We start from the raw sequence: 17705 nt of genomic DNA on the forward strand, positions 1-17705 counted from the left end.
ATTAATGTACCATTAGAACACTGGAGTGATGATGGAAATGGGCCTCTATACACCTCTGGAGATATTTCATTAGAAACCAGACGTTTCCACCTAGAATAGTCATTTACCACATTAACAATGTAGAGAGTGTATTTCTGATTAATTTAATGTTATCTTTATTGAAAAAAACGTGCTTTTCTTTGAAAAATAAAGTCATTTCTAAGTGATCCCAAACTTTTGAACGGTAGTGTATCTTTTTTAAAGGATAGAGAGAGAAGGTTGACTGAGAACCAAGCTTTGATGCACACTATCAGCTTATTGGGCTTTTATGTTTGACTTGTTCGCAAACGCCTGCCTGAGGTTACCGACTTATCCAAAATCTGGTTTGATCTTCCAACCCCTGAGGAAATGATGTGGTTTTCTTTGACTTGTGAGATGTTTGAACAGCTTCCCCAGCCACTTGTTGACTGTTGCTCCCTGCTGTTCCCCAGTGGACAGCTATTCTACAATGTACTCGCTTGTGGAGTCGTGTGTGAGAGTTGGAGCAACTCGACTCCACGGACTGGACAACCAACTCAAATCTGCTCAAATAATCTCGACAGTGCTGAGGAAAAGTAATGGAGGAAGCTAGCTTTGCTGTTTAGCACTTTTACCCTATGAACTCCACTATATTGAATCAACTCTAGAGCTTATTATTCCGTTAGCAACACAGTTAACTATCTTCCTTCCCAGTTTGCAAGCTTGCCAACCTGCAGACCTATTGTAGCTCATTAGTGTTCACGTTTTGGCTGCGATTTATTTCCTCTAAACTCAAAACAATCTCATGTCTGAAACCTAACAAATGTAACTAACAAAGGCATGGATCAGATGCGAGTTGACATATTCAGAATTTAGCGTCCGGACTAGCTAGCGTGTTAGCTATTTCACTAGCCCTGGTCACAATGTCACACACATTAGGTAGGCTGACCAGACGTCCTCTTTTCCCCAGACACGTCCTCTTTTTGAGACCTAAAAAATGCGTCCGGCAGGGATTCCAAAAACGTCCGGGATTTTGCTTCGTCGGATATTTGTGTTTCTCTGGGTCTTTCACAAACTAGTATTTACCCCTTACAAGTTTTGGAAATGGTATCTCCCTTACGTTCCACCTTCTTGCGCGAGCTCTGACTGTAGAGAGCAGTCATTGGTCGACCGGTCTCAGGGTTGCCAGATACACGATAATTATCCTCCAAATACGACCATTTTGAGCCTTTGGTACGATACTTCACCGTTTACAATCTGGCAACACGGAGCACCTCGCCGCCTCCACTAGTTGCATTGTTGTTTGTGCGGCATGCTATCAACTTATTTTGCAAAGACACACTTTCTGGTGTCACCGGGTCTTCATTGTGAAGCCTCTCATGTTGTAACTTTCCAACAGAACGTTAATACACCAACCCCAAATACTGCAAAACAGCCCAGTGAGTTCTAAAGCGGTGCTGTTGTGTTCAATTTGAAGGGCTTTGTTGCTGCGGCGGCCTGGCACAATGACTTTCCCTCAGGGCAATTAATGGCATTGTGTTTCTTGGAAGATAGGTTCGGCTGGTATGATATGTTTATTTCGATTTAATTAGTCAGCAGTGTTTAATTCCTTCAATTGTTCCACTCATTAACTGTTTGATTAGTTAAATTGAACTCTGCGTACCTTTCTATCCAGGCAGGAAGCGGCCGTGTGAAGTAGTGATTATTAGAGCCGCCACATTATCACTTTCACGGATGACTTTCCTGCCAAAGTGCACCGAAAATATGTACGGCCAAGACGGCATCGCGATCGGTAGATTGACTGACCATCTGTACAAGTTTTACACCTTAGCATATTTATTCTGTGTTAAACCCTTGTGTCTGTGCGTCATTGATGAAAACAAATATGTCATTTGAATTTTAATTAACTGTCAACAACGTCCAATCAGAAAACTAACAGTCTCATTCAGATTCAGCGGGTGTATCGCTCTCAATCACTGGAGACCGAAAACGCCGAATGTTCATACCCATCCAGTAAGCCTCCTCTCGCTGCCAGCATTTAATCTACTTCCTCTTCAAATGTCAGAAATACAAAGGCCTTCATCTGTCACGGCTATCGATCAGGCATTATCCTCCGCCGCTGCCCCGATGGATGGGGGCATCTCAAGGCCCCAGCGTGGCCCGCCAATCCCCCACCAGTCAGCTGGCATTAACCGGCAGAGAAGGCCTTCGGTTCGCACACGGCCCGTGAGCTTTACGCACATCATTACAATGACGTGACAGACGAGGCAAGAGACGGGAGTGACGCCGCCCCGAGGGGATCCCGTTGCAAATGCCAGTCGACGGGGGCGGCTGACGCGATACGATGGCCGTGATGGCCTCGCGCGATCATGGTGATGATGATGAGGCTCGACGTCTCAGCGACTGGCAGGAAAGGTGAAGGAGAGCGGCGGTGGCAGGGCATATTGATCGGGAACATCCATATTTGTCTAATCTCCCCGCGGCCGGGCCAGACAGACAGCGGCCACGCTTTTTAGAGAGCGGAGCCAAGGCCTCCTTCGCCCCTCGTTGAGTCTCGACAGACTGGCAGCCTTCCAGAACACGACTCCATAAGAAAAGTTGGGCGAGGCGAGGAAAAGAGGGATGACTGTCGCCAGGGGGAGACTGGAGCGGGGCGGCCGAAGTGCTGCTGAAATCTGTGAAGGGTGGAGGGAGTTGATGTAGGAGCGGAGGTGGGTAGATGGGCATTGCGGGTGACGGATCCACGTCCAGTCGTGGAGAGAAGGCGCCGCTGCCGGGCCACACCCCCTCAGTGACGACGCGTGTAAATGACGGATGGCGTGTTATTGCTCCCACAGGTCTCGCTGGGCACAGTTCCAGTACGATTGCCAACCTTTCGAGCACAGCGCCAGCGGCTGCAAGCAGGAGAACTACGGAGCGTGTCTGCTCGCGTACACCGGCCTGATTGGTAAGAACTAAATCCTTCTGTGCCGTTCGCCGGCTCGCACCCGCCTTCTGCGATAGATCGGGAACAAAAAAAGGGTTTTTCTTGGAAATACTCACATATAAATGCATCAACGGACATGCACCCCCCTAGCTACAAGAACTTATCACTCCCCTAACCTCCACCCGCACCCTCAGATCCACGGGCCGCTCGCTCCTTCGGGTCCCCGACACCAAGCTCTGCACCATGGGCGACCGGGCCTTTTGGTCTCCCTGACCACCTGAGGGCAACTCAGACACTGAACTCTTTTAAGACTGGCCTAAAAACCTTTTTATTCAGGAAGGCATTTTTTTACCTCGAGTTAATTTATTGTCAGCTATTACATTCTTATTTTATTTTTTCTATGGGTTGTTTTAACTTTGTTTTAATCGGTTTTATTTGTTTTCACTATATGTGTGGCACTCTGAGATTCTTTGAAGGAAGAGTGCGATAAAAATGAAATGCATTATTATTATTATTAAAGAGAGGGAGATAGGCGGAGAGCAGACGGGCGCGCCGCACGGGACTCGGAGGAATGAATCAACGATTGTGATGAGAAGCGTCGCGCGGCGATCGATGGAGCGCTGGCTGATTAATGTCGCTGCAGCGTGCAGCGGCCGAGTCGTCGGCATTACGAGTGCAATGACAACTATCGACTGGTGCTTTGAGAGAATTATCCCCGGCGTGACAATGAGTGGGTGCAGGCGGAGGCGTAGAACACATCTTATTGTACTTTAGATAAAAAAACTGAACAAAAGATCCCAAAATGCACACTTTTTTTTTTTTAACCCTCCTGTTACCTTTATATTTACTGACATATTTTACCCGTGGGGTCAATTTGACCCCAACAATTAAAACCTCCAGAAAATTATTAGAATTAATATTGTTTCCCAAGTTTAAGTGTGAGGTACTTTATGTTTGTTTGTTGACTACCTAAATAGCCCTTTAAATATATAAGAAAGTTGATATTTCTTATATGTTTGACACAGTGAAAAACAGCCTGGGGTCAAATTGACCGGAAAGAACACCGACGTTAAACATTGAATGGGGTCAAATTGACCCGAAAGGTAACAGGAGGGTTAATACCCACTCAATCTAAACATGTCATTACGGGACAACAATACCGCAACTGAACTGCTGCATAAAAGAAGGGGGGGGGCGGGGCTTGTTTAGTTTGTTAACCTGGAGAGAGAGAGGGAGGCCGATAAAGAGAGGCAGAGGCAGAAAGGTGTCCACCAGCGATCGGCCATTCCAGACGACTGAAGTAGAAGTTGTTGTTTGGAAGACGAGGACTCGGAAAATCAATGGAGATAAATCAAAACTGTGTTCGCCTCACCGCCTCATGGTGCGGCAATTCTATTTCCCACCTCCTTTTAAAAAAGGAGAACGAAAAAGAAAGATAAAATAGAAGCCGCCGGGCTTTGTTACCCTTTCTGGAGAATGATTTCACCAATCACCTCCCGCTGAAAAGCTCCAAAGGCAGAACGGAAATACGTCTGAGGGACGTCTGTGATAGCGGCCGGACTTTGTACTGCAGGTCGCCGCGCTCATCAAAGTCCAAGAAGGAAACTAACACCAACTAAGGCGAGGAACGCTTAACAATGGCTCATTGCAGTTTGGACTTCTTTTGTTGGAGCATCAAACACCATTCAGATCAAGAGCAGGAGGCCGTAGAAGCAGATCTGTGTCTCTTTTTGTACATGACTGACCAAGAAAATCACAATTTGAAATAATTGCCCATCAAGAGGGATCAAAGATAATTGTCGCAGAAATTGGTTTGCACTCCCTGTTTCTTTGAAATGGGAAATATCCAGCTGTAATGTCACGCCCTGTCAGCCACTGGGATTGAACCGGTCAGCAGTCGACCAGCAGGGTGCCTGCTGAACTCCCCCGCCTGCCTGTCTCTAGTCACTCCACTTTCATCTGTTCCTCTTTTTAAATTCCTCTCACAATGAATACATATACAGGACTGTCTCAGAAAATTAGAATATTGTGATGAAGTTCTTTATTTTCTGTAATGCAATTAAAAAAACAAAAATGTCATGCATTCTGGATTCATTACAAATCAACTGAAATATTGCAAGCCTTTTATTCTGATTTTTTGCTGATTATGGCTTACAGCTTAAGAAAACTCAAATATCCTATCTCTAAATATTAGAATATCATGAAAAAGTATACTAGTAGGGTATTAAACAAATCACTTGAATTGTCTAATTAACTCGAAACACCTGCAAGGGTTTCCTGAGCCTTGACAAACACTCAGCTGTTATAAATCTTTTTTTTTACTTGGTCTGAGGAAATATTAAAATTTTATGAGATAGGATTTTAGAGTTTTCTTAAGCTGTAAGCCATAATCAGCAATATTAAAAGAATAAAAGGCTTGCAATATTTCAGTTGATTTGTAATGAATCCAGAATGCATGACATTTTTGTTTTTTTAATTGCATTACAGAAAATAAATAACTTTATCACAATATTCTAATTTTCTGAGACAGTCCTGTATATGCACTCTAATAACCAGCATTACAGCAACACTAAAATGATAGAAAATTGGCATGAAAATAACTTTATTTGATTATGGTAAACAGGGTAAAGTCATCATGTAAACATAATGAGATTAAATCGGCCACATTTCTGCTCAAATGTTAGATTTGGTATTTATAGAAAATAAATTACATTATTTAAAAAATCGGTTTAAAAGGGCACAGTTAATAAAGGAACTATCTATATATCTAAAGAAGCTTAAATAACCAAAGACATAACAAAAAAGTTAGATATTGAGCTCAATTACCTCAATATATTCTTATTCTTGTGATCTTTCTAATAATAATAATAATAATACATTTATTTTCTAAGGCGCCTTTCAAGGCACTCAAGGTCGCCGTACAACACATTAAAAACAGTTCAAGGATGGACACAATTAAAAAAGCAGAACAGTTAAAGAAGCAGAACAGTCAGATTTAAGCATTGTGTCTGTGTGAACCGAGTTGTTTTACTTTGTTTTGCCTGTACACACACGGAACAATATGGTTCCCACTCCTCTCTACAGGAAGCACGATAAATCCCAACTACCTCGATAACTCCACATCCAACGTGGGACCCTGGTGCTCCTGCGCGGCGAGCGGCAACCACAGGGAGCAATGCACGGACATCCTGACTTCCTTCCACGACAACGCCTGCTTGAGTGAGTAACAGCCGACCCTCCGGTGACGCAGCAACGACAAGGCAGAGAGACGTGGGAGAACGAAGTCTGTCGTCGTGAACAATATTCTCGATGTTTTCGACACCTCAAAAGATTTGATGTACGAGAGCGGGTCGGCCTTTCAAAAAAAAACGTTGAAAGTTTTAAATTGTGTTCACCAAGAGAGAGAGGAATACATTTTACAGGGTTTGTACGGTCATGGAAAACCTGGAAAAGTCACGGAATTTTAAAATGGTCATTTCCAGGCCTGGAAAAGTCCTGGAAAAAACTTAAATCATAAAAGATTTGGAAAAGTCATGGAAATTTGTTATCATCACATGCAGAGTTTAAAATAATTAATATGTTTTTTAAAGAAAGACGCTCAAAATATAAGCCGGCGTCCGCTCTCAATACGCAAAATGTTCTAAATTGTTCATGTTTATACCGAGATTTCAGTTTGGTTATGGAAATTTGGTTTAAAGTCCTGGAAAAGTCCTGGAAATCCATTGGTCAACATGTGTAAGAACCCTGATTTTATTTAAAGGCTTTTATGTCATTATAACCATATTAAAGAATGAAAACTAAACCTATTATTATATACCTAAGTATTGCATTCTCGGGCTGGTTATGTAAAGAGATTTTTAAAACGGCGTTTCGATGTCAAGTTGATGTAATGTACAGAAAATAGAACGGAATGGTTAAAGATGTATTCAACATTATCTATTAGTTGTCTTGCAGAATAGGTTGAGAAGATCGATTCCACGCGCCGATATCGATCTTCTCATCTAACTCTGAGCACAACGGCACAAATTGACAGTCGGAGCGGCGGCCGCTTTTCATGTGTACAGTTGCCATGGCAACCTTTCCAGCAGGCCAACTTCCATAAAATGGAATTACAGTGAGATGTGGATTCACCGAGGTAAGGCTTATGCAATTGAGAAAAAAGAAAACGCATCTCGTTGTGGCGTTCTCTCTCGCTCCGTTGTGCGACTCCGTTGTCGACCTTTCTGACTGACTGTGCGCCGCCACCTCCGCAAACAGTTCAATGTCCCTTCTACTCCAATATATAATCCGACTGTCCTGTTTGTCCGACCTGGTGTGTGAATGGCGTGACGTTCATATGTCGTTGCATGATTATTAATTCAGTTTCAATTCAGTTCATTTGTATAGCCCATTTTCACAAATTACAAATGTGTCTCAGAGTGCTTTACAATCTGTACACATAGACATCCCTGACCTTTGACCTCACATCGGATTAGGAACAACTCCCAAACAACCCTTCACGGGGAAAAAAAGGTCTGAACCCTTCAGGAGAGAACAGAGGAGGATCCCTCTCCAGGATGGACAGGTGCAATAGATGTCATGTGACCAGAAGGACAGATTAGAGTTAAAACACATTCAATGAATATGACAGAGTGGATGAATAGTTGGTAGTTGGCATATTCCACGATGGAGACCTCCACGATCCATCAGGCAGATGGAGGTAGAGAGGAGGAGTGGGCGGAGTCTCAACAGTGGGCGGAGTCTCAACAGGGCCATGGCATAGTTGGTAGTCGGCATATTCCACGATCCAGACCTCGATGCTCCATCAGGCAGATGGAGGCAGATATAACAAATGGTTAAGTGAGACCAGAATGTTCATCCTTAAGAAAGTAAAAAGAAAGTATTTCCTACAATTATATACTCGAGTGACAGCGCTCATGACACATCAGTGCCATAGTGAACCCCCCGTCCCCCCGTCCCTCACCTCCATGTGTTTACTCCAGTCTGTATTAATTAATTTCTTTGTACAAATAAGACTCGCAGACTAACGACCCCCTGAATGAACGGCAGTGACAGACCGGTGTGGTATTTCTTCTTCTTCCCGATAATAGAAACAGAATTCTTTTTTTAGGACGGCGGGAAAAAAATGCTAAAATGAAGACATCAGTGACTAACAAACTGTTCTCGATGTTACATCAGGATTATCCACCAAATCCGCTGTAGTCGGTTAGCTTTTGTTGCCGTTTTTATTCACCCAACGACAACAACAACAGCGACGACGACGACGCTAGGAGATCATCCCTCTGAATGAGCGATAGCACCGGTGGCAGAAGAATGGCGCCGGTGACAAAGTAATACAAGCTGGAGCTGCCGGTGTCACGGCAGACACTGGAGTTTATTCTGAGTTATTATTTTTTTCTAACAACAGAAGAAGACAAATTCTAATAACGCCGTCTGCATTAATAACAACAGCGCTGACAGGCCGATGACACCAGTCACAGGACAAAGTGCAGCCAGCTTGCGGCGACAAAACCGAGCGTCAGTGTTTAAGTGTGTACCGGACGAAGGATCAGCTGTTACGCAGAAATGAAATCCCCTCCACACGTCCGCTCTGCGCTCTGGTTCCAGCGCCTGCCAGTCAGTGTGTGAAGGTCCACCTGGCGTGGGACTGCAGCGCGTCGCCCACGGCTCTACGACCTTTACGCGCCGTGTCCGTATCGGACATAACGGCCTGCATCTCAAGTGTGGAATTCACAGTAACGACAAACAAATAAGTAATGGAGGAGTAAACAGCGCTCCACATTATTACCTTCACATTGAAAATGCGGAAGGTTATGTTTTGATCGCCGTGTATTTGTATGCGTGCGTGCGTGTTATTCGCATAAGTCAAAAAGTATTAAACCGAATCACATGAAATTTGGTGGGATGATTGGTTATTATCCGGGGCCCATTTGATTAGATTTTGGGATCGATCGGGTCAAAGGTCAGGGTCAAGGTCATAAAAAGGTCAACATCTTCTTGAATCGCATGCAATTTGGTGGGATGATTGGTTATTATCCGGGGACCATTTGATTAGATTTTGGGATTGATCGGGTCAAGGTCATGAAAAGGTCAAAATCTTCTTTTTAGCATAGCACAGTCAATTTTTATGTTCATAACTCAATGCCCATTCTTGTGATATGCGAAGGTATGCGCTCTACCGAGTGCCCATTCTAGTTCTTTATGCTGTTTGTTGTTCAACAAACTACATCTCCGATTTAAAGTATACATATTCTTCATTTGTTATGATATGACAGGCCATACATTCTGCTTAAGGTTCTTTTCCAACATCATTTTTCAGTTAGATAGATTATATACTAGACTCTTAAACTATATTTATGTCGCTATGGTGCAATAACTATTTTATAGCCACTGTAAAGCTATAAAGGTTTCGTCCCAGAGCAACAATAATGCATATCGTATTAAATAATGAGCACCCAGTCGCGAAAAAAAATTCATTTTCCAAAGTGAAATGTTATATAAGTATCATATTAAAATATGTGATACCTTAACTTATTTCACTATTCAAATTGGGGTTTTTTCCACTGTGACATTGTGAATATCATAACTTATTCTCTTTGTGTATCCTAGTAAAGGTATATCCACTAAGTATTGTATTGATTAACCTTCATCTAGCCAACACGATTACCGACTGGAGAATAAACTCCACCATAGCTTGATGATTACTTATTTCTTCTCAAAACATGATTAGTTATGTAATCAATGTCATCTGACGAAATAATTAGTTATTCAGATCAATTAACACCTGCGGTCTGCAGGGCTGACAGTTGGGAGCTTCAGGGTTAAACTGCTGAATAATTACAATGCAGTTTGCCGACAATAATCTAAAGCAGAACCAGATTCACTTGTGCTTTTGAATGAATGCTAAAAATCTTACAGTTGACGTACGATTAATAATGATCAAACAAACATCTGGAGAAGTAACCGGCAATAAAAGAGGAGATGTACATGAGAGGAACAAACAGACTCTAATTTAATCTCATTAAAAGCATTGTCTTCTTCTCGTATGATAAAACTCTCTGGACAGTCAATAATTTACACCCAACAAAATCAATCGACTGATTCATCACAAAAACTTCCCGGTTGGTCAGAAACTGTTGCGTCATTAATTTTGAAGCCTACCAGCATCTTTCCTTGGTTTGGAAATATTCTACTCATAATAAAGAACTTGGTACTTTTCATTCAGTCAAGTTTTTAATTCTCTCTGAAGTATGCAGAAATAGGCACGACCATTTTATGAAGACTATTCATTTCGTACATTACATTTCATTTAGCTGAGGCTTTTATCCAAAGTGACTTGCGCTCATGCTCGGAGACACAGACACAAGTCAGGGTTAAGTCTCTTGCTCGAGGAATTACTACATCCAATATGTGTTGGCCATATTGCCCAACTGTAAACTAAACATTTTACAGTATAGTTTATTTATTCTACCACTCCATTGTTAACATAACTGTAATAATCCTGAAGGATTAATCAATATAAAGTATTTTAAAAAACAGGAAGAAAGTAATGGCCCTATGAGACGTCATAGATCCCGTCTGCCTGATGGATCATCGAGGTCTGGATCGTGGAATATGCCGACGACCAACTACGCCATGGCCCTGTTGAGACTCCGCCCACTGTTGAGACTCCGCCCACTCCTCCTCTCTACCTCCATCTGATGGATCGTGGCGGTCTCCATCGTGGAATATGCCGACTACCAACTATTCATACACTCTGTCGTATTCATTGAATGTGTTTTAACTCTAATCTGTCCTTCTGGTCACATGACATCTATTGTTCTGTCCATCCTGGAGAGGGATCCTCCTCTGTTCTCTCCTGAAGGGTTCTTCACTTTTTTCCCCCTGAAGGGTTATTTGGGTGTTTTTCCTGATCCGATGTGAGGTCAAAGGTCAGGGATGTCTATGTGTACAGACTGTAAAGCACTCTGAGGTAAATTTGTAATTTGTGAAAATGGGCTATACAAATAAACTGAATTGAAAAAATTGGATTAAACTAAACATTTTACAGTATAATTTATTTATTCTACCACTCCCTTGACATACAGTGCATCCGGAAAGTATTCACAGCGCTTGATTTTTTCCACATTTTGTTATGTTACAGCCTTATTCCAAAATGGATTAAATTCATTATTTTCCTCTACATTCTACACACAAAAACCCATAATGACAAAGTGAAAACTGTTTTTTGCAAATGTGTGCACATTTATTAAAAATAAAGAAGGAAAACATAACATGTACATAAGTAGTCACAGCCTTTGCTCAATACTTTGTTGAAGCACCTTTGGCAGCAATTACAGCCTCAAGTCTTCTTGGGTATGATTCCACAAGCGTGGCACACCTATTTCTGGGCAGTTTCTCCCATTCTTCTTTGCAGAACCTCTCAAGTTCCATCAGGTTGGATGGGGTGCGTCGGTGCACAGCCATGTTCAGATCTCTCCAGAGATGTTCAATGGGTTCAAGTCCGGGCTCTGGCTGGGCCACTCCAGGACCTTCACAGAGTTGTCCCGAAGCCACTCCTTTGTTACTGGGCTGTGTGCTTCGGGTCGTTGTCCTGTTGGAAGATGAACCGTCGCCCCAGTCTGAGGTCCAGAGCGCTTTGGAGCATGTTTTCATCGAGGATGTCTCTGTACATTGCTGCATTCATCTTTCCCTCAATCCTGACTCGTCTCCCAGTTCCTCCCGCTGAAAAACATCCCCACAGCATGATGCTGCCACCACCGTGCTTCACTGTAGGGATGGTGTTGGCCAGGTGATGAGCAGTGCCTGGTTTCCTCCAGACATGACGCTTGGCATTCAGGCCAAAGAGTTCAATCTTTGTTTCATCAGACCAGAGAATTTTGTTTCTCATGGTCTGAGAGTCCTTCAGGTGCTTTTTTGCAAACTCTAGGCGGGCTGTCATGTGTTTTTACTGAGGAGTGGCTTCCATCTGGCCACTCTACCAAACGGGCCTGATTTGTGGAGTGCTGCAGAGATGGTTGTCCTTCTGGAAGGTTCTCCTCTCTTCATAGAACAACGCTGGAGCTCTGTCAGAGTGACCATCGGGTTCCTGGTCACCTCCCTGACTAAGGCCCTTCTCCCCCGATCGCTCAGTCTGGCTGGGCGGCCGACTCTAGGAAGAGTCCTGGTGGTTCCAAACTTCTTCCATGTCCGGATGATGGAGGCCACTGGGCTCATTGGGACTTTCAATACTGCAGAAATCTTTCTGTACCCTTCTCCAGATCTGTGCCTCGATACAATTCTGTCTCGGCGGTCTATAGATAATTCCTTGAACTTCATGGCTTGGTTTATGCTCTGATATGCACTGTCAACTGTGATACCTTATATCGACAGGTGTGTGCCTTTCTCAATCATGTCCAATCAACTGAATTTAGCACAGGTGGACTCCAATCAAACATCTCAAGGATGATCAGTGGAAACAGGATGACCTGAGCTAAATTTTGAGTGTCATGGCAAAGGCTGTGAATACTTATGTACATGTTATGTTTTCGTTCTTTATTTTTAACAGATTTGCACAAATTTGCAAAAAACAGTTTTCACTTTGTCATTATGGGTTGTTGTGTGGAGAATGTTGAGGAAAATAATGAATTTAATCCATTTTGGAATAAGGCTGTAACATAACAAAATGTGGAAAAAGTGAAGCGCTTTGAATACTTTCCGGATGCACTGTAGCTGTAATAATAAGGATTAATCTATGTACAGTATTAAATAAAACAAGAAAGTAATACACCCCATGATATTGATGGTAAAATCCATATAGACCCCCCCCCCCCCCTCCCTTTACTGTAGATAATTGTTTAATCTATGTATAGATCAATTATAATGTGCTGTATCCATTTGGAAATAGCGGTTGCCCTCTGACATGCATCGCTCGATGAGATAATGACGTTAGTTAAAATGCCTTTTTTTTCCCCTCTATAGAATCAATTACGGGTAACGATTCACTTTTCGCATGATCCCGGCGTAGCGAGTCTCCGATCCCAGCATATACTGTCGGGCCGGTTCATGGATTTTCTTGTTTTTCAATGAAGCGGCCGAGGCTGCTCCTCCGTGCCGTCGACCGTAAGCTCCGCAGAGACCCGGAAAAACAAACCTCCCACTGACCGGCCTCACTTCCCTGCGTCTGAGCAAAGAAACGCTCGCCTGCTCCGAGGAGCGCCCGCGTGACAACGAGGATGAACACGTTTCCTGACGGGAGAGGCAACTCGCGGACCGGCGGGCGCTCGTTTCCGTCGGAGTCCGGTCTCGTTTGCCAGGCGAGAGCCGCCGTTCTATTTCAGGGAGAACGTGTGTGTGTCATGATTTTGGCGAGGAGAGTTTGGATTCGAGCCCATAATTGGGGGAAATGAATCCGCTCCGAGAGAGATCCTGGATGTTTTTCTAACCCCCCCCCTACGGGCCCCGTGTAACTACAATGTAGAGAATGGAGTGTTATTAATTTTGCCTTGAGCCAAAAGACAATCCGCTCCTCCTATGATTGCTGCGTTTCACGATTGGAAAGCTCGATCTGCAATTAAATAAATCCTCCTGGTCTCTTTGGGTGCTTACCTCTGTTTGCGAACCCCTCCCTGAGAGGGGGGGGGGCTTCAGATGGCCTTTGATGACTTGGTAATTGAACGTTATTTGGTTTCCTGCCTCTGAGCTAATGAGGCGTGCAGAGAGAATAGCCGATCCCTCTCTGGAGCGAGCGCGCTCGGGTTTTAAAAGCAGCTGTCGTCCGGCCTTCCAGAATCAGAATCAGAATCAGAAACAGTTTTATTGCCAGGAATGTTTTCACAAACAAACGAGGAATTTTTTTTGGTGGAAGGTGCAACATTTGGACATGACAAACAAACAACAATCAACAAATAATGTGAAGTGTTTGGGTGTGTGCTTCAAGTGTGTGTGGGAGGGAAGAAGAGGAGGAGAGAGGAGGAGGAGAGGAGAGGAGGAGAGAGGAGAGAGGAAGGTGGAAGAAGAGGTGGTAGTCCTGGGGGTGACTTTGGTGTGGCGGGTGGTCTTGGCCGCTTCAGTGACCTGGAAGTGAACAGGACCTGGAGGAAGGCAGATTGCAACCGATAACGCTGTGGCTGCAGGGTGAGAACATCCTCTGCTGGGCCTTCTTGGTGATGGTGAGGTCCTGGGTGATGATCACAGGATGGCGGGTGGGGCTGCATTCCTCCTGAAATCCACAACCATCTCCACTGTCTTTTCACCAGGTGGTCAGTCTCCACCTGTGGTGGTGTCATCAGATGCTGGAGGATCTCCTCCTCGCGGCGATAATGACCACAACCCGACGCAAAACTGCAGCTCTGGACTTCTTCGTTCCCTGAAAAGCTGAGTGAGTATGTCAGAAGAAAAACTTGAGGACAGATGGAGGTGAAGCTCATTTATTTCTGCAATTATTCAAATAATATTTTCTGGTAGCTAAACCGGCATTAGAACGGCGGTAAGTCGGCGAGGTGGAGGACGGGAAAGGGCCGGTGGAACTTATGAAGTCGGGAAAAGAATTAAGCCCTCGAGGGGAGGGGGAGGGGACTTAAAAGTCAAAGAGATGCGAGATGGTGGCGCTTGAACAGAAGCGTCCGACCATTTGCAAAGGAACGTACCACTGAAGATATCTAGTGGCACTTCATCTCTGCATGGCGGAGGGTGGGGGGGGGGGTGCGCACGGCAGAATACTGCGCTGAAGGCTTTGAAATCCCATCACTAATAACCAGTGAGATCTGAGGTTTTTTTGGGGGGGGGGGGGGGGGGTTCTCACATGGAACAAATGGAATAATGGTGTGAGTTTAAATTCTTAGCACCCGAATCCACCTTCCAGTATACGCCGTGGATATTAATTGATGAATCTCTCATTCATGTCTTCATTCGAGCATATTTTAATTGAAGTGACTTTCATGCAAACGTAATTGCTGCAGAGTAGCCCATTAGCTGAATGAAAATGAGGGCCTATAGAGTATTAATTCATCATATGATCATGATTCATTCTGGTTGCGATAAATCTAAGAACCCAACGTGATGGGTATCCTTGTATTGAAGCTTCAACTGAGGTATGTGAAAAATTCCTCTGCTATTTCATTGACAAGATCTCCACTATTAGAGCCAGTATCTCACCACCTTCTTTCGACCCCTCCATTGATATCATATGCGCCGCTGTCTTCCAACAGTTTGGACCAGTGTCGTTGTCATCTCTCTGTGACATTGTGGCTAAATTGAGGCCATCGTCTTGTCCCACAGACCCAGTCCCTCCTCGACTTTTCAAAGAGATATGGGACACTATTGGTTCTAATGTCCATACTATTATAAATAGCAGCCTAGAGTCCGGTTCTGTGCCAGTTTATTTCAAACAAGCGGTTGTGGTACCTCTGTTAAAAAACGCAAATCTGGACACTTCTGTCTTCTCTAACTACAGACCCATCTCGAAACTTCCTTTTATTTCAAAAATATTGGAGAAAGTCGTACTCTTACAGCTGCAGTCTTTCATACATGCACACAATATTTTCGATATGTTTCAATCCGGTTTTAAAGCGCTTCACAGTACTGAGTCTGCCCTTCTAAGAGTGTTCAATGACCTCCTGGTCACTACAGACTCTGGTGACTCTGCTATCTTAATGCTCTTAGACCTCACAGCTGCTTTTGATACGATTGACCATTCCATCCTTATCTCTCGTCTAGAGCACTGTGTGGGTATCAGGGGCATTGCCTTAGAGTGGTTCAGGTCCTACCTGTCCCAGCGATCTTTCTCTGTTAGGCTTGGTGACTTCATCGCCTTCTGCCCCCTATCCTGTGGAGTTCCCAAGGTTCCATTTTAGGCCCATTTATTTTCCTTATACCTTCTCCCCTTGGGCTCATTTTAGAAAACATGGCGTCTCCTACCACCTTTATGCGGACGACTCCCAAATATACATACCCTAAAGAAACGCACCTGCTCTCTGACGCCCCTGGTTGACTGTCTCAATGACATAAAGGCCTGGATGGCGCGAAACTTTTTAAACATAAATGAGAGTAAAACGGAGGTAATTGTGTTTGGACCAAATGGCGATGTCCCCTCCATTGACCTGGGTTCCTGCAACAGTATGCAAAACCCATGGTCTCTAATCTGGGCGTTAAAATCGACAGTGCTTTTAAATTAGATAAACAGATAAACTCTGTGGTTAAGTCCAGTTTTATCACCTGAGGCTGCTGTCCAAAATTAAACCGGTTTTATCCGCTTCTGATTTTGAGCGTGTAATTCATGCATTTGTTTCTCACGTTTAGATTACTGTAATGCACTTTATGCCGGCTTAAACAAGACTTCGCTGGCCCGCCTGCAGCGTGTGCAAAACGCTGCGGCTCGGTTGCTTACAGGAACCCGCAAGTACGATCACATCACCCCAGTCCTGTCTTCCCTCCATTGGCTTCCTGTCCACTTTAGAGTTCATTTTAAGATTTTATTGTTTGTTTTTAAAGCGCTTAATGGGCTGGCCCCTCAGTACATCTCTGACCTCATACAGGTGTACACCCCCTCAAGGGGTCTGAGATCGGCTGACCAGCTCCTCCTAGTAGTCCCTAAACTAAGAAAATTACCAGAGGAGACCGGGCCTTCTCAGCAGTAGCCCCCAGGCTCTGGAACGACCTGCCCCCCCAGGTCAAATTGTCGCCCACCCTCCAAACCTTTAAGTCCCGCCTGAAGACCCACCTCTTTTCCTCGCTTGAGTCAGTTTGAGCTATGTTTTGTATTGATTTCTCTCTATTTTGTTTGTATGCCTTTTATCTACTACTGTAATATTATATTTTATTATTATGCTATGCTTACTGTGAAGCACTTCGTTAAACCCTCTGTTTTTAATATGTGCTATATAAATAAATTGGATTGGATTGGATTGGGGTGTATAAATTATACATGGTACAGAATGTACACACTATAATATCCCTTCCAGTCGTAGCTTACTTACTAAGTGGCTCATTTAAATATTCAACATGATCATTACATCACACATTACAGACATCTGAAGGATGAGACACTGACTGACCAGTCCAATGACATTTGGACCTTTCGGGTTACAATTGTATAAATGATATATATATATATATTATATATAATATATATTATATGTTAATATATTATAATATTATAATTATTTATATATATATATATATTATATATATATAATAATTATTATATATATATTATATGTTTATATTATAATATTATAATTATTTATATATATATATAAGAATTATTATATATATATATATATATACAAGAGTGATGAAAGCTCGACGGTGGATCCCACCTGCTGTACCGCGGCGCTCGCGTCGCCTTTGAGCCTCGCCGCCTACTTCACTTCACCATCTGTCAAACACGCTCTCAAAGTTATAAACTAGAACATGGCGGAGCTGTTGAACAAATGTTTTGGAACCAGCAGAACGACGGGTTGGGATTTAATAAAACTGTCTTCCCACTCTTTCATCACGTCACAAGTCACAACTTTTACCTTTTGGTTTGTCCTTCGTGGAAAACGCCTGTCCTCTAGCAAAGTTGAAAAGACTGGTTCAGGTTCTCAGATTGCTCAATATGTTTTGCAGAATTTCCTCCATTTAATCTCCCGTTATCTTTAACATCTGCATTACTTCTCTGAGCCACATCACGGGGTCACAATATTCAATTCAATTCAGTTTATTTGTGTAGCCCATTTTCACAAATTACAAATGTGCCTCTGAGTGCTTTACAATCTGTACAAAAAGACATCCCTGACCTTTGACCTTTGATCTCACATCG

At 43.4% G+C, this 17705-nt stretch overlaps 1 protein-coding gene across 1 annotated transcript in view; it reads left to right on the forward strand.

Annotated features, from left to right (window-relative positions):
• gfra4a (GDNF family receptor alpha 4a) overlaps positions 1-17705 on the forward strand; it is a 150030-nt gene that overhangs the window by 121747 nt on the left and 10578 nt on the right. The window contains exons 5-6 of the mRNA XM_056425938.1: positions 2835-2944; positions 6008-6142. Coding sequence (XP_056281913.1) covers positions 2835-2944; positions 6008-6142 — 245 coding nt within the window. The remainder of the gene's footprint in view (positions 1-2834; positions 2945-6007; positions 6143-17705) is intronic.

Source organism: Pseudoliparis swirei, chromosome 11, assembly GCF_029220125.1.
Source record: "Pseudoliparis swirei isolate HS2019 ecotype Mariana Trench chromosome 11, NWPU_hadal_v1, whole genome shotgun sequence".
NCBI classification, from domain to species: Eukaryota; Metazoa; Chordata; class Actinopteri; order Perciformes; family Liparidae; genus Pseudoliparis; species Pseudoliparis swirei.